We start from the raw sequence: 20,714 nt of genomic DNA on the forward strand, positions 1-20,714 counted from the left end.
TCTGTTTTGGGAGCTCTGCATGCTTTACTGATTCCCTTTTGCTGCTGTGCAGGTGAAGCAGCTGGTCTGGCATTGGGTCTGGTAATGCTGGGATCTAAAAATGCTCAGGCTATTGAGGACATGGTTGGCTACGCACAGGAAACGCAGCATGAAAAGATCTTGCGGGGCCTGGCTGTTGGCATTGCTCTGGTGATGTATGGGAGGATGGAGGAAGCAGATGCCCTCATAGAGAGTCTCTGCAGAGATAAGGTAAGTGTGCCTGTGTTTTGATACTATCATGGTCTGTTTCAGAGATTTCCCCCTGCTCCCTTCTGAAATCTCCAGCTTTGGTTAGGGTGACTGCTTTCACCAGAAAAGTTTTTCCAAATAACTGAATGTGTCGATATACCTGTTGGGTGATGTGTGGCAGTGGTCAATAAAGTTATTCTGAAAGGGTTGGACAGTTCACAGCTCATGATACTTTTTGCCTCTAGGTCATTAGTGCCAAATGGCATTCCCACCTGATGGCTGTTCTGTGGCGTGTCCCATGCCTAGTAGACAGGTGCCCATAGCCCGTTGTCGCCCTTGTTGGCAGCTTCAGAGGCCAGGAATTGAGGAGACTTGGAAACTGAACTTCTGAGTCCTAGCTGTGTCCGTAGAAATATAAATATTGAAACACTCTCTGTCTTCCAGGATCCAATCCTCCGTCGTTCAGGAATGTACACTGTAGCTATGGCTTACTGCGGCTCAGGGAACAACAAGGCAATCAGACGTCTGCTGCATGTTGCTGTAAGTTCTGCAGAGCCTGGGGCAGGTAACGGGATAGCTGGCGTGGTGGCAGCAAATACACAGGCCATTGACAGAACTCGGTAGCTGGAATGCTAATATTCTAATCTAAAACAGTGATGTAAAGGGAATAGGTGGCCTCTCTTTGCTTAATGGAAACACGAGGATTAGAAGTCCTAGGGTTTGCAAACATTAAAGCTAAGAGACATTCAGCAAGAAAATAAACAAACTCCAATATTGCTTAAAGCAACACTATGCTAAAAAGTAGAACGCAGCCCCAGAGTACTTGCTAGCTGGGCCTAAGAGTTTCTTATCTGCTCCAGATAACATTCATAATAATTTATTGTGCTGAGCAGAAACAGGGTAGCCTCTAAAATATGGAGGCCATCAGCTCTTTCTGACTAATAGGTCTGTGATTAAAAAAAAAAATAACTTAAAACATGTCACAGTGTGGGAATGGTAGTTCTTTGTGAGTCTATTTCAGCCAAGGATAAGTTACCTCGCTGAATGTAACTGTTCATTTTTCTATCTCTGTAATCCCAGGCCTATATCCCAGATCAAATCAAATGCATGAGCACTGACGCGAAAGGTTGGGGGTTTGAACCGTTCTCTTAACATCTTGTTTCCTCTTTAATAGGTGAGTGATGTCAACGATGATGTGAGGCGGGCAGCGGTTGAGTCACTTGGGTTCATTCTATTCAGGTACAATTTCTAACTGCATCAGTCCTTCAATTTGACTTGTCTGGGAGATTTTTTTTTTTTGGAAAGCATGTGTGCTTCATCCATCTCACTAACTGAATCAGTTGCTAACTAAATGGAAGCTGGAAATGGATAGAAAAGAGGGAGAATGAAATCTGGGTCAGTAGTAGAACCCATCTCCTGTGCATTTCATGGACCAGTGGATGTATTGGTATGTACTGGGATGAGATATAAATAGAAGGAAAAAGAGTCGTGCAATCTTGCATTGTGAGTGGTGGTGTGGTCCCTTGTGAGAAGTAATCTGAAACTGCACAGTGCCCTGTTATGGTGAATCTACACATGGGCAATGACATTTTGGGGCAGAATGTATACTTTGAACACATCTGTTTAGTCAAAACCTTTGACTGATGTAGTATTTTGTATTTCCTCTAAGTGGCTTTGACTGAGCTGACTTTGATTACCCTCCACACACTGGGGTGTGTGGAGGGTAATCATACACCTCAAGTGAAAGTTGCAGTGTCTGTACATGTTTTAAGGAGAAGTTGGCTTCAATCTAATATGCGAAGTATGAAGAAAATAAAAATTGACCCTCTGAGCTGGTACCAACTCTTGGGCACTTTACAGGAAACATTGGATTTCACGTATGTAGCCTCTGGTTCGTTTTGTACAAAGAAATAGTGGATTAAAGTAAGTTTCTGAGACGCTCTAGCCTGTAAAACTTCTGTGTCTTTAATTAAATTCGTATTGAAATTTTCCACAGCGAGTTGCCAAGTAGAATTAAGCAAGTGAAGTCTAGTTACAGGGAATGTGATTTAGGGAATGTGTCTGGTTTTATCAAATCATGGGTGGGTAACACTTGAACAGCAGTTTTGCTCAGTACATATTGGATAAAGTAACTTTTTTTTTTTTTTTTTTTTAAAGAAACCGCAGTCATTTATAGCAGTAGACTTCCTAAATAAATATTCAGCAGACAACTTAATGAGCTATTTAGGAGGTCTCCAGACATATGGCCCAATTGCCTGAACAGAGTGAGATGGTGTGAATGACAGCATTATCTTCTAGTGGCTAAAAGGACTTGGAAGTCATCTGGGTTCTACTTCCTGCACTGCCATTGACTTATAGGTGTGGCCTTGGCTGTCTTGTTTTTAAAATGGGGTAATTATATTTGCTTTCATAAAGTCCTGTGAGAAGCGGAGGTGAAAAATATTATTGTGTGAAGTATTATTTCTTTATTGGCTATTTCAAGCAGAAGGCAAAATACCTGCTGCATCGTTATTTAACACTTATTGCAGTGTGGAAAAGGCCATAACCAGGTTGGGCCCCATTGTGCTAGAGGCTGTTCAAATCTATCACAGATGTTAGGCCATGCCCCAAAGAGTGGACCGGCTTTAAGACAAAGACATAGCAGGTGGAGGAGACAAACAAGGAAGCTGGGGTAGGGTCTGGGAGACAGGATAACAAATATAACAGGACACACACAACTCTTAGCTGGTCAGTAGAATGATTGCAGCTTTCCTCTGCCTTGCAATTATCAGGTTGCTGTTTACCCAAACTCTCTATGGAAGAAGTGAATTTTGAGGAGGGACTTGGAGGAGAACAAGGTGATAGCTTTCTGGATTTTGACGGGGAGCTTTCACCGCTTGTAAGGGGCAATGTAGGTGAAAACATAGAAGTGCTTATCAGAGAATTGGGCAGTGGAGGCTGGTTTCATTGTTGGAGCAAAGGCTGGAATTGACCTTGCAATAAGCTAATGGGGCATACAGGTAGGGTGGGGCTAAAATGTGGAGGGCTTTGTCAGAAAAGACTGGAGGTTTGTGTTGGTGCAGTGGATTAGGGAGAGCCAGTGCAGGGACTTAAAAAGAAGGGATGATGTACTCAGAGCAGTGAGCCAAGAGGAGTTTAGCAGTGGCATTCTGAATAGATAAGAAGAGGGTGAGTAGACATGCAGTATGTTGTCAGGTTTAATTATGTGTTTGTTTTAATTTTAGGAGTTTACCATTTAAGGCCTTTGTTTACAGAATGTCAGTAAGTCAAAGAAGAATGAATTCACACTTTCTGAAAAGCAGGCCTCTTAGAAGTGCCTAAAGCTGGGTGCCAAAAAATGGGGTTACCACAAATCACTAGTCACTTGATAGTCTTGATCACAAATTGTCTTATTCGTCGTCTGAAAACTATTCAGTTTGATTCTCTTGAGTGTGATCCAAGACTTCAGCACATATTGGTTGTCATAATGAACTCTTTTTATAAATATTCTGAATTCCCTGCATGGGCAGCAGGTGTCTCCCAAGAGCTGTTCTACTATGCACATGGGCACAACCCGTTCTTCACCACACAGGGAGCTAGCATCTCCAGAGGCCAACTGGTACTGTTTAAGTGACCTCTGTATGTCTGTAAACAAAAGGAAAATTCCACACGCTCCTTCCATTCTTGCAGGGATCTTTCATCCAAACAGGTTCTGGCACAACATTTTTGTTCCTTGATCTCACCATCACTTTCCCCTCTCCACCAACACAAAGCATAATTGGTCATTGATAACTTCCTGCTACAAGGGGAGGCTTTCAGGGCTCTGATTTAAATCGTTTACTGTATCCTGACATCTCTGTGGGGCACTAGATACCAGTCTGGTTCTGTAGGTATCTTTTTTTTATTTTCTGTTGCTGTGCATTTCCCTAAATTTGACATGTAACCTGGCATCTCTACGTCCACAGTACCCCCAGCGAGTAGTGAGAATAGGACTTGCACAGGGCACATGGCATCTCTTTAAACTAAGCTACAGATCTTGGGCATGCTAAAATCTAGCCAGGTGAGCTGAAAGTCCTGAACCTGTCCTTATGCCCATTCCTGTCCTTAATCCTTTCCCTGGCTACAGCATTTCCTCTGACTCTGAACAACCAATATGAGAGTGAGGAGCTTTAAATACTAGGCTACCAGGCAGGGTCTGACCTGGCCTCTGCACTGCCAAGGATTGGATGTAGTCCTTGGATGCTTAGCAGAGGAATCTTGAGTAGGAGCAGAAGTTATTTTACCTCTCCACTTGGCACTCGTGCGACCACTGCTGGGATACTGTGTTCAGTTCTGGTGACCACAATTCAAGAAGGAAGTTGATAAATTGAAGAGGGTTCAGAGAAGAGCCATAAGAATGATTAAAGGATTAGAAACCATGCCTTATAGTGAGATTCAAGGAACTCAATCTATTTAGCTTAACGAAGCAAAGCTTAAGGGGTGACTTGATCACAGTCTGAGAGTATCTACGTGAGGAACAAATATTCAGTCATAGGCTCTTCTGTCTAGCAGAGAAAGGTATAGCAAAATCCAGTGACTGGTAATTGAAAACTAGACAACATCAGACTGGAAATAAGGTGAACGTTTTGACAATGAGGATAACTAACCATTGGAACAATATACAAGGGTTGTGGTGGATTCTCTCACTGACCACTTTTAAATCAAAATTGGGTGTTTTTCTAAAAGTTCTGCTCTTAGGAATTATTGTAGGGCAGTTCTCTGGCCTGTGCCACGCAGGCAGTCAGACTAGATGGTCTCTCACAGTGGTCTCTTCTGTCATTGGAATCTAGGAAAACCTCGTGAGCTAGAGATGAGGAATTGAATAGTGTCTTGCATGCCCATGCGTGCACCCTGAAACCACTATGAGTCTTGTCCTGCCTCTGCCCTTCCACACTGGAGGATTAAAGACCAACGTATTCTTGCATGATGGTAAAAAACATTTATTTATAAACTATGGCTTCTCTTGTCTTAGAAAGCAATGGCTTGAGTTGGGCTGCTTATCAACTCCAGTACTGTGGGTGCTCAGCCCCTCTGAAAATCAGGAATCAAAGCCCTTGCGTGTTTATGGCTTACATCTGTTTTGTACTCTGTGGACATGAGCGAGCTGTCTGCAGAGAACATTTGAAGTAGCTGGACTGCAGCATGGGAAGGAGGTCAGCCTTTAAATTGCTAAAACTGTGCTTGCCCTTTATGCACACGGGTACTGAGGCACGCAAGTCAGGAGCTGGTTACTGCGGCATGCCCTTGGGCTCGTTGTGGGAAGGAGGAAACAGTGACCGTGTTTGCGGCCATTTTAAGATCCCTTTTTACGTAGCGCTTTACGCGCTTCTTAGCCCTGTTTTGTGAGCTGAGGCGCCTGTGTCGTTCCAGATGCTGACATCTGTTAGAAAGGCAGCGTCAGTCTCCTCTTCGGTTTGTCAGCAAAGGAAGGGCTGATCTCACACTGGCTTTTGGAGGTATTTACACCCGAGCCCCCTGATTTAGAAGTTTTTTTTAAATGGTAACAAGACAGCCGCCGTGTTCTGTCAGTTTATTGCCTTTCCCCTTTCGAAAATATCTTCAGCTTCCTACTAACTCTGCTCTGTGGCCCTTGCAGTATCTTCCATGTGCAGATGGTTCCTAAACCTGTGCAAGTTCAGATCTAAAGTAACATCCATGGGTTGCTGGAGGCTAATTGGAAGTGCTTGCCTTGGAGAGCCAATAGAGGAGTGGGCACCAACTCCTAGCAAGTTCAGTGAACTGCTGGTCCTCTGATGTTTCACATGCAGTTGGACGTTGTTACTCTTTTGCAAATTATTTCTTCATGGCAGTTGTCCCGTTTGACTTGAAAAAGCCTTACATTTTTATTCGACCTAATCTCTGAGCACAGTGGGTCAAGCCCCAAGCTGGATAAGATGTGTTTCATTTTAAGTGCTGGAGTATGATCAAGGCTTCCACAGGAAGAGGGCATATTGAACTCTCTGTGCAAATGGTTCTGATGTGACAGATGTGGAGATGATCACAAAATAGGAGAATGGATTTGCTTAATGATTTATGTTTTCCCTAGGCAATTAGTGCTACTGCTGTAGGACAATTATTGTTAATGGCCCCATCACACGCTATTAAACATATTTTCCCCTTGGGCGACAAGTAAATCTGTAAACAAGTCCTGTAGCATAGTCTTAACAAAGATAAAAACAGCTTGACTTTTCTTTTTCAAGTATATGATACTGTGTTTGGCTATTGGATCTGAAATTACTTCGCAGTTAAGAGTTGGCTTGATGCCAAAAACATTAATGAGCAAAGGAAAGTTTTAATACATAATCAGTATGCAGCAGAGAATTGTGGTTCTCAGATTAGTCCATGTGCCATGTATTCCTAATTGTTAATTATTTTGTCAGTACTTGAAAGGTGGTTGATTTAATACATTAACTTTCCCTGAGATCACAACCCTTTGGGCAGATGGATACTTCTGCTGCATATTTTATACCTAGGAAAGGCTGGGAGTGTACAGTAGCATGCATATAGAACAAATCCCTGAAAATAATTGTTCATGGAGCTAACTCTGCCACAGGTCTGGGCAGGTGTCTGCGTGTATTTGGCCTTTATGTGGGTGACACTGACATGGCCACAGTGAAATACATTTTAATCTATAGCTGACATTAGATTTTTTTGAAAGCATCAACCTTTACAGCTCTAACTCGGTGATTAACAGGTTTTTTTTTAAGCATGAACTTGTGATCTGGGAAACTTTTAACAGCAAGGGTAATTAGCCACTGGAACAATCTATGGAAGAAGGTGGTACATTCTCTATCACTGGAAATCTTTACATCAGGATTGGGTCTCTCTCTGTGAAAGAGATGCCCTGGTTCAGCCAAAAGTTATTAGGCTTGATACAGAAATTACAGGGTGAAATTTATGGCCTATTAGGCGGGAGATCACATTAAATGATTACAGTGGTCCCTTCTATCCTTTAAAATATATGATCCCTTTTCTCCCATTTGTAGTGAGTTTTAAGACTTTTGTTATGGGTTACAACTTAAATTCAGACAGGTGGAATTATCTTAACAAATATTTCTGCACAAAAAACATCCTTGATACGGGGTAGGGAGAAACTCAGTGCCTTAAGCCAGAAATAAGGTAATGGTTATCAGAAAAGGTGGCATCGCCATTAGTGAGAGTGCTAAAATTTTGCTCCGATTTCAAGATGACCTGCGACATTGTAGAGTGCATGTTGTAAATAATTTGTTTAAGTAGCGAAAATTTTTAAAAAATTGCATTAGTAGCCAAAGCTGAGAGAAGACTTGCTCCAGTTTTAAATAATGCAGTAGCTTTAGTCACTGTAATAAATGACCATTGTTCATGCACTGTAAGGAAAAGTGTCTCCTAGTTTCTTTTATTTTAAGGATTTATTGGCTTTTTGCTAAGGAGATAGATAGGGAGTTGCATTTAGAGCAAGAGGAGACTTGGGGATGTGAAAGAACTCCCTTGTTATGGTTCAATTTTAAATTAGAATGCAGTACTGTAGTACTTCTTATCTTTGTGTCTCATATAACTATAGGCATGGTAAGTCATCTCTTGATCATAGTGTTCAGAAATTTTCTTCCAACACTGCACTCCAAAGTGTTTCTTGGTTGCTTGGAGGGATGGGGAAAGATCACAGTGAAGTCTTCATTTCTGTAGCAAGAGGGCTAGTCTTTGCTCAGCAAGTCCCTTATATCAGGTTGAGTAGTGCAAGGAGTGCTCCACTGTGCGTGAAATCAGGTCATGGGGAGAGATGCTCTTATGAGAGTAGAGAGCAAGACGTAGGGTCTCAGGAAAGTTGTGGGTTATCATGGTGTTATATACTTGGATGACAGTTGTATATTTGCATGTCATGCTTAGGAACATAGCAGTAGCAGCTTTGCTACTTGGAACATACAAAAAGAGACTGGGCAGAGTACTGGAGAGTACAGTGTAGGGCCCAATCCTGCAGTGGCCGAGGTGACGGGAGAGACTGTATAACTTGATATGGCTTTTCTTCAACTTAGAGCCTCACAAAGATGGGGCAATTAATTAAATCTTTTTCTCAAGGGTTTCATGTTACTGGGATAAATTCTCAAAGTAAACTGTATACTGGGAAATCTTTCTCTCAGGGTAATAAGCATCTGTAGCTAGTAAAGCCAAAAATGGCATTGGCTTGAAAGATTTGGATTTTACGGCTTCATTTTTTAAATTCATGAATCCTTAAGGGAGGCTTTGTCAAAGTAAAATATTATTGTAAAGCAGCACGGAAGCATGAATAAAGCCCGAAATGTTTTGAAGGTCAGGGAGTGGATTGTAGGGTAGCACAGAAAGCAAGTGGAAGGCTCAGTGGTGTGTTTACTTTGATGCTGTAGTGTATCTGTCTGCTTTCCCCTCATCCTGCTCATTTTGCTGCTGATCATAGGCTACAAATCCTCTCTCCTTGCTGATGTTTATGCGCTACATAATATCAAAGTGGTTTTTAAAATATTTATTGTAGCTGATGGAAAACAGCATTTAAATTTATGATTTCTGACCTTTTTTCATTTAAGAGGAACTGTCAAAATAAAAATAATTTTAAATTTCATTTCCTGCATTACCACCACACTAACTGGTAAGAATTCTTACAATCTCTTTATTTTTCACGACCTCTCGTTCACTCTGCTCTTTGCTCAGCTTAGGAATGGCCTGTATAGTCAATTTCATTTTTATGTTCTCATACATTAGAACAGGTCTCAACCTTTCTAGACTATTGTACCCCTTTGAATCTGATTTGTCTCATGTACCCCACCTCACTTAAAAATTACTTGCTTACAAAATCAGACATAAAAATACAAAAAAGTATCACAGCACACTATTACTGAAAAATTGGTTGCTTACTTTTTCTCAGAGCAGAGTGTCTTACAGAAAGTAAACAGCATTCATCATGAAAGTGATCTAGAACTTTACAAATTTGTCAGTTTTAATAATCAGAGTTCATGTTAGTGTAACTCAAGGAAACTTGTTCCAAAAATCGGATTTTTAAGACAATGAGTAAAACTTTCAGAAGTGCTATGTGATTTAGGAGTGTGACCCTCATTGAAAGTCAGTGGGATTTAGGTTCCTAAGAAGAGCTGGGTGAAATTTTTCAACTGAATTTTTTTGGCGAAAAATGCAGATTCAGGTCAACTGAAACATTTCCCAAATTTGTGTTGTTTTGGTGAATTGTTTTAGTTGAAAACCACTTAAAAAAAAAGTTTCATATATACATTTTCAAAATGAAACTTTTGACTCTCATTTCTAAATCACTTATTTTATTTAGTAAAAAAATAGGGAAAGAAAGATGAAAACAAAACATTTCAGGTCAAATTAAGCCTTTCATTCAACTCAAAATATATATATATATATATATATATATATATATATTTATTTTACTTTTTGATTCACCAGAAATTTTGAAAAAAAATCTGTTTTGGGTCAACCCACATCTAATTCTTTTCCCTGATTTTTTTCGGAATTGTCTGCAAACTGAAAAATTTGTCACTTGCACAGCTATTCTCACAAGTGCTTAAGGTCTGAGCTACATTTGGAAATTCTATAAATAAACCCGTTTCAGTTAACGATAAGGTGTGTGGTGGTGGTACTCCCTAGGTGTGGACGCAGTTATATTAGCTTATACTAACAGCACTTATTCATCTTTCCGTAGAGGAGTGAACTATACCGGTATAAGCAATTTTATTTTGGTATAACTGAATCCACACTGGGGACATTTTGATGTGTAGACAAGACCTTTGCAAATGGGACTTAAGCTCCTAAGTCTCTTACGGGCTTTTGAAAATTTTGTGTCTTCAACCCCTAATTGTAGGCTGGAATGCTAAGGCTGCATAAGTGGACTGATGTGTTGGGTTTAAACCTGAGCTAGGTGGCTCAGCAGTCTGTACCTATTTTTATTCCACTGAGACTTGAACCTGTTTCTTCATGGAGTAACAGTCTCCTTTATATTTTTAGAGCCCAAAAATATTCTCTCGAGTAGGAGTCATTCCATGTCTTATAAATCTTTTAGAATTGCTAAATTGTAACATGCATAATGGGAGGGGAGAAACACATGGTCATGTCTGGTATGCTCTTTTTTTTAAAAAGAATCCAGCAAGTTTTCCGAATTTGTGAAACAGCTTATGTAAGATTGTAAATATGTAATTTCATTACTCAATGACCTAACAAAATGAGAGGCAATGGATTTATTTATAATGCATGAAATTAGCGGAGGTTTTTTTAATTGGATAATTTAAAAATGGACTGTTCAGAAAAGGAAGTTTCATGGTAAAGTCAGGAGAAAATACTGAGATACTTGAACTATGAAATGAAATTGTTTGGTGAAGAATTAATAACTTTTATGGTAGAGAAACTTACTGTTGGATATTTACTAGAGAATATTATACCTGCGTATTTTGCAAAATAAGTTGTTTGTTATGCACTGTTTAGTGACTTTATGAGAAATGAACCTCACTCTTGTAAAATAAAAGAATCCACCATATTTCTAGAAGCGTGTTTATGTAAACATGATTCCTTATAGGACAAAGAGCTTTCCATTTAAAGGGACACTGTTCTTTTTGTTTTTAAATATCTGGGAAGGATTCACATACAAAGATGTTGGGGGGGCCTTAAAAATTTCTAGACAGATGGGGCTTGCAATTTAGTCAATTAAAAAAAATAAAATAAATGCAGATTCAAAAGTAGATGATAGTTCCTGTGATTAGTTTCCTATTTTTAAAAAAATGTCTGTCTGCCTTGCTGCTGTTTGGAAGACCCTTGCAAACTGAGGAGAAACTGAATATAGAGAAACCTCAAAAGTGGCTATCTAGAAAGTGCTGTCAAATGCAAAAGTAGTAAACACTATATAAAGAGAGAATTTTTCTGCTTTCAGTTAGTACGTGGTGGTTAGTTGTATAACAATAGCAGTTTAAAAAATTCAGACAGAAGTATGTTTTAATCAGAACAATCAAGAAGTTTTATACAGTAAGGTCATTTTATGGTGGTATTAAATACACGTCTTAGGTATCAGTCAGAATATTGGTACTTCTGTGTCCCTTTTGCATGGCAAGGATCAGGTGCTCCTATAGCAGTTTCTGGTGGACAGAGAGATGCCTTCTGCAGTTTCACATCGCTAGTTTCCACGTTGTTCAAAGTTCCATCAAAAAATGTGATGCCCTTGGATTATTTTACTTTCATTGTTGATGTTACATATGATATATGTCATAAAAAGAAATTTGTAAACCACTACCAACTTCTGCTGCCTTACATTTTTTATGTACAAGCTCCTGAAGTTGACTTTTCCATTGTAGTAAGGAAATAGTTTAAACAAATACTGCCCCCCCCCCCCCGATAAACTCCATGGAAAACATGCCAGTTTTGCTAACATACAGAGTTGTATTAACAGCTCTAAAGCTAGCTTTCTAATACGCAGAACATTGTATGTTTCATGTTAAATAAATCTTTAATATGTTTTTATGTGGAACTTTTTTATTTTGGAACCTTTTGGAAGTTGAACCTTATGCAGAATGTTGTAGCCCACTTAAGTGGAGTTCATAGTGGGAGTGCACTAGACTTGGGCTCTGTGAACTTCACTGGCTGCCAGTAAGCTTCTGAACAGAATTCAGGATATTGAATTCTAACCTATGAAGCCCTAAATGGCATGGCACCGGGTTGCCTGAGACCCCTCTTTCCTCATCGTATACTGCCACAAGTGAGGTCAGCAGAGCTGCTGGGAGGGCATTCTCGGTTGTTGGGGATAGAGGGTGTTCCTTGAGTTTAGAACCTGCTCCCCCCACTTAGTCTACAAGATCCCAGATTTGTTAACTGCTGAGCATGCTGCAAAGCTCATAATTTCCCCCCCTTTGTTAAGGCTGTTGAGGAGGATGTGAGTGGAGGCGGATATTTTTATGAGCAGGCCTTTTGTCTCTGTTTATGTTGTAATTTTTGACTTATGGGATATGGAGCCGGAGCAGTAGATAAATATCTGTAGATATATTTTAAAAATTTAAAGAAATAAACAACAGTATGATCAAGCGTAACAGTTCTGAAGGAACCGTTCTGTCCCATGTTAGTGTGTATTTTAACTCCGTTTTAAGGCATTTTCCTCTTTTGTCTTGTAACTTAAAAAGGAAATTAAACTACCAAATCTGAGTTTCTGTAACAAATTAAAAATCAAGCAAACTGGGAATTGCATAACTTAATATTCCATTTTGTACCTGGTACATATAGGGGTTTCCAGCTGGTTGATTTAGCACAGCATGGGCTATGTTCTGTCAGAATTAAGAGAACTGCAGCCCAAACACTGATTATTTTTTTTGGTACTTGTGTAGATTTCAGACCTTAAGGGTTAAATGGATTTTTTTTTACCATTTTTTATTAAACAAAGAGTGTAGCTTTCATCCAAAAAAGGGCTTGAGTTTTGCTGGTGAGTGATTAACTGCATTATAAATGTTTATAAATCATTTTTGTTTATGCAGATACCTATACGTACTAGAAGTTGAGAATTGCAAAGCTTTCTCACTTGGAAGTGCAGCTAAAAGGAAATGTGCAACGACAGCAAAAGGATTATTTTCCAAACAAGTTTATGCTACTTCACGCTGATGCTAGCAGCTGGAATGTCTATCCATCTGACTTTTCTGCGCCCTGCACAGTGTAATATTTAGCTGTTGTATAACAAATTGCTTACCCCCTCCAACAATAACTTGCAGCAGTTCCTTCATATCAGAGCGCCTCTTACTAATGGAGGTAATTTGTTTTAGTTTTTCTGTAGTCTTGTAGATATTGTTGCTAAAATGAGGACTCTTCTGCCCTATATATGACTTTTTTTTTTTTATTCCCTACCCCATCTTCCTCTTCATATCCTCCCTCCCCGCTCATAACCACACTCTTTGGGTATGTCTACCCTGCAACTAGACACTTGCAGCTGGCCCATGCCAGCTGACTCGGGCTCGTGGGGCTTGGGCTAAAGGGATGTTTAATTGCAGTGTAGAAATCCTAGAATCATAGAATATCAGGGTTGGAAGGGACCTCAGGAGGTCATCTAGTCCAACCCCCTGCTCAAAGCAGGACTAATCCCCAACTAAATCATCCCAGCCAGGGCTTTTCAAGCCGGGCCTTAAAAACTTCTAAGGAAGGAGATTCCGCCATCTCCCTAGGTAACGCATTCCAATGTTTCACCACCCTCCTAGTGAAAAAGTTTTTCCTAATATCCAACCTAAACCTCCCCCACTGCAACTTGAGACCATTACTCCTTGTTCTGTCATCTGCTACCACTGAGAACAGTCTAGATCCATCCTCTTTGGAACCCCCTTTCAGGTAGTTGAAAGCAGCTATCAAATCCCCCCTCATTCTTCTCTTCCGCAGACTAAACAATCCCAGTTCCCTCAGCCTCTCCTCATAAGTCATGTGTTCCAGTCCCCTAATCATTTTTGTTGCCCTCCGCTGGACATTTTCCAATTTTTCCACATCCTTCTTGTAGTGTGGGGCCCAAAACTGGGCACAGTACTCCAGATGAGGCCTCACCAATGTCGAATAGAGGGGAACGATCACGTCCCTCGATCTGCTGGCAGTGCCCCTACATATACATCCCAAAATGCTATTGGCCTTCTTGGCAACAACGGTGCACTGTTGACTCATATCCAGTTTCTCTTCCACTGTAACCCCTAGGTCCTTTTCTGCAGAACTGCTGCCGAGCCATTCGGTCCCTAGTCTGTAGCGGTGCATGGGATTCTACCATCCTAAGTGCAGGACTCTGCACTTGTCCTTGTTGAACCTCATCAGATTTCTTTTGGCGCAATCCTCTAATTTGTCTAGGTCCCTCTGTATCCGGTCCCTACCCTCCAGCGTATCTACCACTCCTCCCAGTTTAGTGTCGTCTGCAAACTTGCTGAGGGTGCAATCCACACCATCCTCCAGATCATTAATGAAGATATTGAACAAAATCGGCTTGAGGACCGACCCTTGGGGCACTCCACTTGATACCAGCTGCCAACTAGACATGGAGCCATTGATCACTACCCGTTGAGCCCGACAATCTAGCCAACTTTCTACCCACCTTATAGTCCATTCATCCAGCCCATACTTCTTTAACTTGCTGGCAAGAATACTGTGGGAGACAGTGTCAAAAGCTTTGCTAAAGTCAAGGAACAACACGTCCACTGCTTTCCCCTCATCCACAGAGCCAGTTATGTCGTCATAGAAGGCAATTAGATTAGTCAGGCATGACTTGCCCTTGGTGAATCCATGCTGACTGTTCCTGATCACTTTCCTCTCCTCTAAGTGCTTCAGAATTGATTCCTTGAGGACCTGCTCCATGATTTTTCCAGGGACTGAGGTGAGGCTGACTGGCCTGTAGTTCTCAGGATCGTCCTCCTTCCCTTTTTTAAAGATGGGCACTACATTAGCCTTTTTCCAGTCATCCGGGACCTCCCCCGATCGCCATGAGTTTTCAGAGATAATGGCCAATGGCTCTGCAATCACATCTGCCAATTCCTTTAGCACTCTCGGATGCAGCGCATCCGGCCCCATGGACTTGTGCTCGTCCAGCTTTTCTAAATAGTACCGAACCACTTCTTTCTCCACAGAGGGCTGGTCACTCCTCCCCATGCTGTGCTGCCCAGTGCAGTAGTCTGGGAGCTGACCTTGTTCGTGAAGACAGAGGCAAAAAAAAGCATTGAGTACATTAGCTTTTTCCACATCCTCTGTCACTAGGTTGCCTCCCTCATTCAGTAAGGGGCCCACACTTTCCTTGACTTCCTTCTTGTTGCTAACATACCTGAAGAAACCCTTCTTGTTACTCTTAACGTCTCTTGCTAGCTGCAACTCCAGGTATGATTTGACTTTCCTGATTTCACTCCTGCATGCCCGAGCGATATTTTTATACTCTTCCCTGGTCATTTGTCCAATCTTCCACTTCTTGTAAGCTTCTTTTTTGTGTTTAAGATCAGCAAGGATTTCACTGTTAAGCCAAGCTGGTCGCCTGCCATATTTACTATTCTTTCTACACATCGGGATGGTTTGTCCCTGTAACCTCAATAAGGATTCTTTAAAATACAGCCAGCTCTCCTGGACTCCTTTCCCCCTCATGTTGTTCTCCCTGGGGATCCTGCCCATCAGTTCCCTGAGGGAGTCAAAGTCTGCTTTTCTGAAGTCGAGGGTCCGTATTCTGCTGCTCTCCTTTCTTCCCTGTGTCAGGATCCTGAACTCGACCATCTCATGGTCACTGCCTCCCAGGTTCCCATCCACTTTTGCTTCCCCTACTAATTCTTCCCAGTTTGTGAGCAGCAGTTCAAGAAGAGCTCTGCCCCTAGTTGGTTTCTCCAGCATTTGCACCAGGAAATTGTCCCCTACACGTTCCAAAAACTTCCTGGATTGTCTGTGCACCACTGTATTGCTCTCCCAGCAGGTATCAGGGTGATTGAAGTCTCCCGTGAGAACCAGGGCCTGCGATCTAGTAACTTCCGTGAGTTGCCGGAAGAAAGCCTTGTCCACCTCCTCTCCCCGGTCCAGTGGTATATAGCAGACTCCCACCACGACATCACCCTTGTTGCTCACACGTCTAAACTTAATCCAGAGACTCTCAGGTTTTTCTGCAGTTTCATACGTGAGCTCTGAGCAGTCATACTGCTCCCTTACATACAGTGCAACTCCCCTACCTTTTCTGCCCTGCCTGTCCTTCCTGAACAGTTTATATCCATCCATGAAGTACTCCAGTCATGTGAGTTATCCCACCAAGTCTCTGTTATTCCAATCACATCATAATTCCTTGACTGTGCCAGGACTTCCAGTTCTCCCTGCTTGTTTCCCAGGCTTCTTGCATTTGTGTATAGGCACTTGAGATAACTCGCTGATCGTCCCTCTTTCTCAGTATGAGGCAGGAGCCCTCCCCTCTTGCACGTTCCTGCTCGTGCTTCCTCCTGGTATCCCACTTCCCTCAGGGCTTTGGTCTTCTTCCCCCGGTGAACCTAGTTTAAAGCCCTCCTCGCGAGGTTAGCCAGCCTGCTTGTGAAGATGCTCTTCCCTCTCTTCGTTAGGTGGAGCCCGTCTCTGCCTGGCACTCCTCCTTCTTGAAACACCATCCCATGGTCAAAGATATTCAGGCTTGGGCTGCAGCCCATGCTCTGGGACCTCCGCACCTCGCAGGATCCTAGAGTCTGGGCTCCAACCCAAGACCAAATCTCTGTACCACAATGAAAACAGCCCCTTAGCCCAAGCTCGAGTCAGCTGGCATGGGCCAGCCATCGTTTTTTAATTGTAGTGAAGACATATCCTATTGTGAATTGTCCTCTCACCAAGATGTTTGTCTCTACATAGAATCATGCTCTTCTCTAACTAGCCTGTTTTTCCTTTCTGGATTTTGAGGTTAAAATCTAGTCTTCCACAATATCTTCCTGGATATGGATTGTGACATGGCTGAGGTTTCCTTGCTCAATGTCTAAATTGGGTAACTGGGACAGGCTGATAGGTATTTCTATTGATGTACATAAACCTTGGCAATGAAATTTCGATCACTACTTGCTGGGTGAAAGAGGGTTTGGTGAAATACATGTTTGCTTGGGTAAGGTAGTTGCTCATGAAAGCCTGTTCACAGGTTTGTTTTCTGCTGTTTTCTGCTGTTACTCTCACAGAAGTCATCCTCTGGGACACACTAAGGGCTTGTCTATATTACCCGCTGGATTGACGGGCAGAGATCGATCTAGCAGGGGTCGATTTATTGCGTCTAGTCTAGATGCGATAAATCGAGCGCTCTCCCGTCGACTCCAGTACTCCACCATGGCGAGAGGCGCAGGCAGAGTCGATGGGAGAGCACCAGCTATCGACTTACCACAGTGAAGACACCGCGGTAAGTAGTTCTAAGTACGTCAATTTCAGCTACGTTATTCACATAGCTGAAGTTGCGTAACTTAGAACGATCCCCCCCGCTAGTGTAGACCAGGCCTACGACTAGGACACAAACTGGACTTTGACTTGGGATTCTTATTACAGACTGTCAGCTCTACCAAAGTTGTGACGGAGACAGCAGATGAGCTAAATTACCTTTCGCTCCTTCAGGGTGCTCCATCCTCGGCCATAGTTGAGGTGGTTGGTGGAGTGAGAGGAGAAACTTCTAATACTGCTGTCTGTGCTTTTGCTGTACCCTTTCATTGCCAATCCTGCTTTTCCTTCCCAAGATACGGTCTACGTGACTAAATAAACCGCTTGTTTTCCTTAGACATCCAGTAGCTTTCGTCAGAAGCACATTAGAGAGCTGTTTTTTTGTTTTTATTTTTTTAAATCTAGAACAGTTCCTGAAGAAGGGTGAGGAATTTTACCTGATATGCATGTTCAGCATGAGGATGGATGCAATTGTCTGCCATCTGACCGTTTTTTATGACTTGCTAATTTGTATGAACCCATGCCCTGCTCCTCAAAAACTTAGTCTCTTGGCACTATTATGGTGCTAGACTATCCAAAGTGAACTGCGTGCGGGGTTAGTTTGTCGTCTTAAATATTCCCCCTTCAGGAAGGTTGATATTTCTTTGATTGCAAATCGTTCTAGTGCATTTACTTGTCTGCTGTGATCAGACCACCTATGAATTTGACCCAAAGAGGAGCTCTGTCTACCTTGAAAGCGGTCTCTTTCACCAGCAGAAGGTGGTTCAATAAAAGACATTACCTCACTCACCTTGTGTGTCTAATATCCTGCGACCAACACAGCTACCAGAACACTGCAAATCTGAATTTGAACACACTTATACTCCAGTGTGGTTTCAGAGCATCCTCCTTATAAGATGAGTGATAATGTGCAGTATTTTCCATTAGGTATATACCTGAAGTTGGTTGAATATTTTTGTTGCCCTTAAACTAAATTTTTCTTCTAAAAATATTTTGAAGATAATGCAGATCGAATTGAGGCTTTTGATTTTCAGCTTTTTCTCCCTTTAAAGTTTGGCTGCCATTCACAGCTGTAACAACCCATTACTACTGGGCTTTATGATGACAGAGGTAGCAAGCAGAAATTTAGACTAGCAGAAAAGGATTCCAATGTTTTGTTTTTTTTAATGCTTAATGAGGTGCGGGGCGGGGTAGGAAAAATGTAATATAACTACCAGTGAAACAAGTTTTTAATCCCTTTCCTGGAATTCTCTGGCATTGTTACTTCAGGTTCTCTTTTATACAAAATGTATTTGGAGGGCTGTTATCTTTAGTGCTTTCCATTCTGTAGATAAATAATTTTGCTGCATGGGCTGTATTAGCTTAAAAAAGGAGCATTAAAAGCTTAAAGAAGGGGAGTGGGGGGAAGCTTTGTGCTGAAGCTGATACAGGTTATAAATGAAAACTGTGAAAAGATGACAGAGTGCCTGCAGACTGTAAAAATTAAAATAGCTTTGGGAAATTATGATTTCCTTCCCAAGAAGAAACTGATGTAATCATCTGGAACTGTCAAAGTTTTTGAGCCCCCGGATCTGCAGTAGCCATTGCGTTAGGTTTTTACAGCTTGTTGGGAGAGATAAAGGGACTCCCTTTCCTTTAGCAGCACATATTTGTAGATTTTTCTCATAGATGACTCTGTTGCAAGGGCTGCAGAAAGTTGTTAGATGTAAATTCTTTCTGATTCTTTAATTCTAATTAAGAATCTGTAATTCTTTCTGATTCAGTTGAGGTGCATTAATGTACAGGTCTAGCCAATGTGGAAATGTTCTAATAAGTCCTTTGTTGGTACCAGCTTTGGGAGCCGTAGTGTAGTTAGGCTACTGGCTGCTTACACCATTTTAAACTCCATGTCATCTGAACCTGATTAGAACAGCATCACCTTGGTAGGATCCAAGGGGCCTGTTCCTGCACCCATTGAAGTCGATGGCAACACTCCCACTGGCTTGAAAGGGTGTGAGAGTGAACCCTAAAACACCAAGTTGTCCAATTTCATTAGCACTCCCAGTGTTACCTACTCTGAAGGAGCTAAACTGGCATTATGCCCCCCCCCCCCCCCCCCCCCAAAAAAAAATCCTACCATTGCTATCTTCCCTTTTCTAGGAAAAGCTCAGTCGTCAGGCAGGATGCTGGAATTCAGGAGGGTTTGGATTTGTTTTTTCTCATACTCTGCCACTGACTCACTCTGGTCTGAAGAAAGTCACATGCTCTTAGCTCCCTAATTTCCTGTTCTTAAGAAAGTGACTTCATCCCTATTTTAAAGGGTGTTGCCATCCTCTGAAAGTTGCTGTATAAATACAAAGTAACGTTATCGTTCTCTCCTGCTGATAAATTAAGGCATTAAAGGACTAAGTGCCTTGAGTTTCACCCTGCTCTATTTCCCTGGTAATACATTTTCATATGTTTGTGAGTGCATTATCGTCATTAATGCACACTGGTGTACCCTGAGGTATGAGGCTGGAAGCAATAACTGCTTCAAAGCTGAAGGAAGAGGCTGTGCTTCGATCACGTTCCAGAGGGAGTAAAGACCGCTTTACTAGTTTTAGGTTTCATAGTTCCTTATACGTGTTTGAGCTTAATTTTAAGAATGCCTCTTCCTCCTGCTCTTTAAAAGAAAACAAAAAAGAAACAGGATGGAATCTGAAGAGATCTGTAGCTGGTCAGGGCCCAAGTTATCAGCATTACTAATTACTCTTAGTTTGGTTACCAAGTTAATATTATCTGCTGTCTTAGTGCAAACTATTTTAAAACATGCTTGCTTAGCAGACCACAGTTTCACAAACTTTATCTGAGGAGGTGAAGGCTGAAGCCACCAAAATACTGAATTTTCAGGAAACTCTAACTATTGTTAGACAGTTGGTAAATCTTGTTTTTATGGCAATATTGTAAAATATTTACATAAAAGATGAGTGCCAGAGTTACAAATGAGCTTACATAACTTGTTTAACGTTCTGAAAATATTTTAGGCATTCTGTGAGAGTGGGAAAGCATAAGTGTTCAGGATAGATGGCCAGGTATGTGTTGAATCTTTGAATTCCACCCCTCTTCTCCGCCCGTTGAAAAGAACCCTGCCTGACCTAGTAGTTGGAACTGATCAATGTTGTTTTCAATTATATCGTTCGATGTCCACTTGTCCCAAGGTCATCTGACCCCAGTTAAGGCAATGAAATTCCTGATGGCCAAATTTAGCAAAAATCTAGAATCAGTTTGGTATATCTTGTGTATTCAGACCGAAATCTTGACTCCATGAAGCCAGTGGCAGATCTCCATCAACTTCATGGAGGCTAGGATTTCATGCATAGGGTTTAAAAGGATCCCCATCAGCACACATTCCAGTGTATGTGGCAAAAGGCTTTTCTGTCTTTTCATTTGGTGACTGTGTAAATATTGGGCCAAGGAAGGTGATTTAATTTATTAATAGGGACCCAAAATGGGAATTTGACCTATTAGATCAGTTATAACTGAGGTAACTGTAAGAGGCATTCTCAGATTCTTGACCTCCCGTTGCACACACAAAGTAGAAAAGTGCCATGTCATCCTTCTTCCTAAAATAAATGCCTCAGCTT

General features: G+C 41.6%; 1 protein-coding gene across 1 annotated transcript in view; it reads left to right on the plus strand.

Moving 5' to 3' along the window:
* PSMD1 (proteasome 26S subunit, non-ATPase 1) overlaps positions 1–20,714 on the plus strand; it is a 120,140-nt gene that overhangs the window by 20,744 nt on the left and 78,682 nt on the right. The window contains exons 14-16 of the mRNA XM_074963396.1: positions 53–249; positions 673–768; positions 1,403–1,467. Of these exons, the coding sequence (XP_074819497.1) occupies positions 53–249; positions 673–768; positions 1,403–1,467 (358 nt within the window). The remainder of the gene's footprint in view (positions 1–52; positions 250–672; positions 769–1,402; positions 1,468–20,714) is intronic.

Source organism: Natator depressus, chromosome 9 (assembly GCF_965152275.1).
Source record: "Natator depressus isolate rNatDep1 chromosome 9, rNatDep2.hap1, whole genome shotgun sequence".
NCBI lineage: Eukaryota > Metazoa > Chordata > Testudines > Cheloniidae > Natator > Natator depressus.